This window comes from Camelina sativa, chromosome 6 (assembly GCF_000633955.1).
Source record: "Camelina sativa cultivar DH55 chromosome 6, Cs, whole genome shotgun sequence".
Taxonomy (NCBI): domain Eukaryota; kingdom Viridiplantae; phylum Streptophyta; class Magnoliopsida; order Brassicales; family Brassicaceae; genus Camelina; species Camelina sativa.
The window spans coordinates 26,304,899-26,312,108 of NC_025690.1; the positions used below are offsets into that span (position 1 = coordinate 26,304,899).

Below are 7,210 nucleotides of genomic sequence, written 5' to 3' on the forward strand. Positions count from 1 at the left end.
TATATATATATAATTATATATTTATATATATGGAGACATTCAAAAGAACTAGTTAACTGATATATTGCTCCTAAAAATTAGTTCTAAGTTCTAACTATCTCTACCTGCTAATTTTTAAAAAGATGAAACTGACTCGTCACTACTGTTATTAAATGGTCTAACTAATAAGGTTGTGTAAACTAATTATATTATCGAAACTAGCAAGCTGTATACGTCATATGAAATATGATTATATGCTTTTTTTTGCTTTTTCTTTTTCAGATCCTAATTCTGGTATTGTTATATACTATTAACATCATAAGTAGCATTAATAATTTCCCACTTGTAAAGATCGAGTTTAGTGAATCTATTAAACGTGCGAGTAGTTGCATGTGCAGAGCCGCGCTGAGCATTAATGGGCTACAAGCCTTATATTTTATAACTATTTTTAAAAGCAAAAAAAAACTATTATAACATATGGAGATGTTGGGATTCGAACCTTGGTGCATATGGTTAAAAATCAACTAATTTTACCATCAGACTAAAAACACTTCACAAAAAAAAAGCTGATTAATAACTAGATATTAGCTGACGGCCGCAAGCACCTGCTTGTTCTGCTTGTAGTTCTGGCCGGTTCTGTGCATGTGGTCCATGCATTAACATTATTTGCGTATGTTTTAATAATAATAAATGTACAGTTAAGTCCAATGTCTTTTTTACTTTCTTTCAGACTCTCTCTCTCTCGACAAAATATACAACACTTGTTCAAGTAGAGCGAATAGCCGAAGAATATGTGTCACAGACCCGGGGAGTGTGGTATTTGGAGGTGTGTATCACTGGGCTTTCACATATGGGCCAGTTGATGATCCACTGCAAACCTCGCCGGCCTTGGAAGGATAAACATGGCCATGCCCATTCCCCAATGGCCTTAATGACACGACAGACAATTGCTTGTCCAGATTATTTACGTTACAATTTTATAAATATACATTAGGTTTCTTTTCTAATATAATTTCAAGTTATACATATATGACTATTTAAGTTCATCTATTAATATTACTATTTTTGTAATTATTTAGCTATATATACTTTTTTTACGTATAAAATTACTTTTCTGTTTTAAATAAAATTTGACAAAGAAATATAGGAAAAAAATGTTGCAAATCGGTAAAATAGAAAAAAGCAGGACCAATGACACAATATGCTTGCTTAATTGTTTTCAGACTTGCACTGAGATAATAGGACTTCTTCTCGACTCAAGCAAGTTTGGGCTGTAGGGGTATATACTAGTATTAACACTAGAGAAGAACGATGACAGGCCCTTATTGGGGATCGTAAATGCCCTTTATCCTCTCAATTTTGGGCTGATCTATATATGAAATGATTCTCCGATGCCTGATTCTTTAAATCAACACGTATGTTTATTTTATTTTTAACGTATGTTTATCTTCTTATTATCGGTAATGTTTTTAATTTCTCTAATCTATTTTTTTCTTTTTAATTTTATATATGATGCTTAGTAACTATACCAAAGCAAATATGCACGATACTACTTTGGAAGTCTTTTGGCGACATACATATACCTATTTAGTAGTTGAAGGCTTGGAGCTAATAACATATAATAAAATAGAATGATTTTTCAATAATTTGGTTGTTGTGTTAAAGGTACTTGTACAAGCGTAGCTATTCTTACTATTATTATTCGCTAGTTATATATTATAGGGGAAATAATCGTCGTATTCGTATATCATTGACTTGAATACACACCAAGTTATATTGTACATGCATTGTGTTTCACTTTTACTAGCGAGTAAAAAAAAAAAAAAAGAGAGTGTAAATGATAAGAGACTACCAAAATAAAAATAAATCTAGTGTAATGTATTTAAGCTAATTTATTATGAAAAATACTTAGGTTCACTTCTAGCATTTCTTTCTTATCAACCAATCAGAATATTCTATACATTATCTTGTTTAAAAAAATAAATCAAAATTAAATTAAAAATTAATACATATTAAGGAAACAAATTTTGTATATTTTTTTTAAGAAATGTTAAATATTGGCTTGGTTTAGATTTTACAATTAGGATGAAATAATGTATCGGTTTGGGTTTACAAATAAGGTGATTAGGGTTTAGATTTTACAATTAAAACAAAATTACATGTCGGTTTGGGTTTACAAATGAAGTGGTTAAGGTTTAGATTTTACAATTAAAACAAAATTATATGTCGGTTTGAGTTTAGTAATGAAGTGGTTTTTAGATTTTACAACTAGAACGAAATTATATGTCGGTATGGGTTTACAAATGAGATGATTAGGGTTTAGATTTTTCAATTAGAATGAAATTATATGTCGGTTTAGTAATGAGATGGTTAGGATTTATGTTTTACAATTAGAATGAAATTATATATCGGTTTGAGTTTATAAATGAGCGGTTTAAATTTTTAATTTTATTACTCTCTCCGTTTCAAAATATAAGATGTTTTAGCCAAAACACGTATAATAAGAAATGTTTACTTTTAAAAAGTTTAACCAATCAGAAACAAGACCGCATAAAATAAATAATAAGAAAATATAAAAGTAGTCTAAAAGTTGCCTCAATAATTAAAAACATATTTTATGAAACGGAGGGAGTATAGCGTATACAGATTTTGTTTCTTTATTTTATAAAGAATTGAATAAATAGGTTTTTAAATATATTATGACATATTTATTTTTTATTGGCTAAAACAATAAGAAGTGAAATTTAGGTGTGAATCGAAGAATTATCCATTTATTATATACCAAGAAGGTGTTCAAAATTTTTACCGTTTTCTTTACAACGGAAAACAACAACAAAACAATGTACTAGCAGTTAATTAATGACTGAATTAGGAGAAAGAAGAAGAAAAGGAAAGGAGAAAAAGACGGAAAGAGATAAAAAGAAGACGAAGAGACGAACGCAGGGGTAAGGTTAATTCGGGTATTTGGAAGAATGGGATGGGATGATCCCATTTATTTATTACTATTGTAGAACAAGAACGCGTGTGCTCTCACGCTCTTTCATTTTCAATTTTTTTTTTTTTTTTTTTAATAAGACCCCAACAATTTACAAGAAAAAAAAGAAAAAAAAAAAAGAAAAAAAGAGCAAAAAAAAAAGCGTTAAGATCCATCTTCTCTCATATGCAAGCAAACACACATTTCTTACTTAATATATTTATTATTATTAATTCTGCGTTGAGGTCTTCTTCTTCTTTGTCTTGAGAAAGTGCGAGCCGTGAAGAGAATTCGTAAGTCTTTTTTTTTTTTTTGAAGCAAAAGCTGTGAGTGTGTGTGACGACAGACGACAGACGACAGACGACGACTGAGAGACAGTGAGAGGTAAATCTGATAGCTCTCCTTCCTTCCTTCCTTCCTTCCTTTCGACCACGTCTTCCCTCTTTCTTTCTTTCTTTCTTTCTTTCTTTCTTTCTTTCTTTCTTTCTTGTTCGTCTCCGTCATTTTTAATAATATTAATAATTTATAGAGAGAGAGAGAGAGAGACACAAACTTTATTTTTTTTCTTTAATTTTTTTGATATCGCTCTGTCTCTCTGTTTCGGCGTTTGTTGTTTTGGTATGATTTTTTTTTTAGCTGCTTCAACTTTTTACATCTTTATAGATTGGAACTATTACTTCTTCTTCTACATATAGATTCCCATTCGANTTTTTTTTTTTTTTTTTTTTTTTGATTTAGTTACTCGACGTTCATCAACCATACTTTTCTTCTTCTTCTTCTTCCTTGGAGATGGAGGTACTCTCTCTCTTTCTATATGTATAATATGTAGATAGTATACGACTACTACGGTGGGTCTCGGGTCTTATGTTCAAAAATCATTTCTTTTGTTTTGTTTCTTTTATTACATTTCCGTTCGTAGCCAAAACGATTCAGGTCTTCTTGTTTTGTGGCTTCTCTGGGTTTTTTTATTTTTTTTATTTTGCTATTTATGAATTTAGTAGGGGTCACCTCTGTTTCATATGGATGTTTTTTTGTTTAAAAACGGCAGCTTTGGGTTTCATTCTGTCTATTTTGGGTTATTCTGGACCCTCTTCTTCGTTCGTGTCTTCTCTCGTCGATTTTATCTTCTTTCTCTTTCAATGTTAGGTTTTTTTTTGAGGATGACTTTGAACTCCTCCTAATTGTCGTCTTTAGAGAGAATTGCTTTGGATGATGTGTGTCTCATTATTGATTGTGTTTCCCTCCGGAAACTGTTAACAAAACTCGTCTTCTNTTTTTTTTTTTTTTTTATTTGTGCTCAGATGGAGCCAATTCATTCAGATGACATGGAAGGTTTTGTCGACGAATCATCCTCCAAGCAACAACTTCATTCCCCATATCTCAATGGAATTAACGGAGACCCCGAGGTCTTTCCTCGTGTTGGAGATCAGTACCAGGCAGATATACCACCATATGATCGTTTAATGCTCATCAGATGCTTCCAATCACAGCAGGACCTAGTCACTTTTTCCTTGCCTATCCCTCTCATGTGGACAAGAAGTGAGAAATTCAGAGGTTTCCGTGAAGCCGAGGAGGGTGGCAAAGGCAGTCCCTCAACCGATCAACCCTTGGAAATACCTGAACCGAGGAGTGTTGTGCTTGCATTGCCATGCCAAAGAAATGCCAAGTTCAAGTTTGACTGGCTTGATAAGAGCCTCTATCCCTTCCCTGGTTCTTTGGGGGATTCTTGGGACGTTGCTGAGCAGCAGCGCTTCCTTCTTGGCCTCTACTGTCTTGGGAAAAACCTTTTCTTGGTGCAGAGGTTCCTTGGCACCAAGCACATGGGAGATGTGCTCTCATACTACTACGGGAGCTTTTACAGGTCTAATGAATACCGCAGATGGGTTGATGGACGCAAGTTGCGAACCAGACGCTCTGTTCAAGGCCAAATGTTATTATCTGGTTGGAGGCAACAAGAGCTGCTCTCTCGTATCTCTTCTCATGTTTCTGAGGAATGCAAGACTACGTTGCTTAAGGTACCATATATGCTTCTGGTTCCGGAGTGTTCTGAATCTGATATATGAACATTTAATCAAAATGCAGAATCTTAGAGATGTCCATGCGTTGTTGTTTTTTTTGTAGGTTTCTAAAGCATTTAGGGAAGATAAGATTGCACTGGAGGATTATGTGTTCACTTTAAAGGATACGGTAGGTATTGATATGCTTACAGAAGTTATTGGTATAGGTAAAGGGAAAAGAGATCTGACCAACTGCGCGTTAGAACCAACCAAGTCAAATCATGGAGCCTCTGAAGTACGAATACGCAACGATCTTCCGATTGCGGATATAGTCAAATTCCTTACCGGAGAATATAGGATGAGCAAAACACGGTCCAGTGACCTCTTCTGGGAAGCTGTTTGGCCACGTTTATTGGCAAGAGGATGGCACTCTGAGCAGCCAAAAGATGCCCCGAAGAATTCTCTTGTTTTTCTCGTACCGGAAGCCAACAAGTTTTCCAGGAGGAAGATGTCAAAGGGGAATCACTACTACGATTCTCTCACTGATGTCTTGAACAAAGTTGCTTTAGATCCCACACTTCTTGTGCTCAATACTGATGAGGATCTTGATATGAAAGGGAGCAAACATGAGGAAACCAAGAATGACCCGCCCATAAATTTAGACGATTCTTCACCAAACAGCAAGAAAAAGAAGAGGTACCTACAACCACGCAGCAAAACAAGTAAAATTCAGGAGGTCGTTATGTTTACGATTGTGGATACCAGTGAGGCGAATGGTGTGCAAGGAAGTACGTTGAAAGAGCTAAGATCTCTGCCTGTCGAGACCGGCTGTTCAATTGCTAACTCCCCAAGTTACTTGAGTGAATCTGAGGATAACCTGTCAGAAGAATCTGAAAACAAGGCAGGGACTACAGCTAAATCAATGGCTTCGAGAGTGTGTGGTGGGGGCAGCATTAGTTCTGGCAAGAGCAGCTCTGTAAACATGGAAAATGCCACTAGTCGAAGCACTGTTTCTGTCAGTGAGAGACAGCAGAACAAGCGGAGAGGCGGGAGACCAAGAAATCCAAAGTTACCTGTCTGCAAAAAAAGGAGCAGCTTGGCAGATTGTACCATGAGAGAATCAGGTATTTTTGGTGAAAATCAGTCTAGGAAGAAGAAACCAGTGAAGAAGATGAGACAAAACCCATTAGAAGCTGGTCGAAATGTTCTTTTGATGGGAGAGGAGCACATCGATAAAGATACAACTCTGAAACCGTCGTCAACCAGTTCCGTGGCAACAGATAGCTATTGTCGAAGAAACGAAGATCGAGAAATTTCACCAGAAAGATCTGAAACCAGGGAAGATTTTGACTTGAACGTTTCACAAATCTCACTAGAACGTGAAGCTGATGGTACTGATACTGTCATCACAGACGTTGTGCAGAACAGTGAGAGCTCTTGTGCAGATCAGTCATCTGTTCAAGTGGATGTGGAAATGCAGTGTAAGCCTCAGGTACTCGCGGATTTGCTTCCTGGACGGAGGCAGAGTACAAGGACCCGACCGTTGACTACAAAGGCACTCGAAGCTTTTGCTTTCGGGTACCTTGGTAACTCAAAGAAGAAGAGAAAGGCTTTGGAGGAGTCAAGAACAAAATCTACAAAGCGCATTCATCGTCACTTACTCGTGTCCTCTAAGTTCAGAAACGGAACTGTAGAGGATAGTTCAAACACTGAGGAGAGTGAATAGACTAACTTCGATCTGAAATTGACATGTCTGCATATACCTCAAGAGCAAGCGCCAAATGGGGAGGAATTTTGCAGTTATAGTCAATGTAGCAACATAGTTATAGAAAATGGTTTTGCCTTTTGTTTCTGTTACCCTCGTTGTAGCACAGTCACGGCTGAAAGAAGCTATGGAAAGCTGTGATGTTATTTTACTTTCATCGTATCCAATGCAGAATTAGTACTCAACAATTACATTCCCAAAACTTTTCTCAGCTTTGGACTCATCAAAGTTGCAAACTTTCGAAATTAGAATTGTTCATCACAAAGAAACAACTTTGATGAGCAGTGTAAAGGAAGCCAAAAATATCAACAAAACGCCGACATTGGTATAAACATAGTTGGCTCGTTGTATATTCTTTTCAAAGTTCTACTTGTTGCAGCTACTGCAGAGAGGTCTCTCTTGTTATTTCCTTCAAACACCAAAGCTAATTACTGAGGCAAGGAGTTCTTAAGACTAAGCTGAATGCTCACACGAGCCACATTTGGGGCTGCCTTC

At 35.8% G+C, this 7,210-nt stretch overlaps 1 protein-coding gene across 2 annotated transcripts; it reads left to right on the plus strand.

Annotated features, from left to right (window-relative positions):
• Window positions 3,048–6,900, plus strand: LOC104793773. 2 transcript variants are annotated; one of them, XM_010520199.2, is made up of 3 exons: window positions 3,048–3,337; window positions 4,255–4,968; window positions 5,075–6,900. In XM_010520199.2, the coding sequence occupies exons 2-3, from the start codon at window positions 4,255–4,257 to the stop codon at window positions 6,674–6,676; spliced, it is 2,316 nt and encodes a 771-aa protein (XP_010518501.1). In that variant the 5' UTR covers window positions 3,048–3,337; the 3' UTR covers window positions 6,677–6,900. The 2 variants fall into 2 exon arrangements, with proteins under 2 accessions (XP_010518501.1, XP_019082452.1); XM_019226907.1 differs by lacking the exon at window positions 3,048–3,337 and adding an exon at window positions 3,681–3,748.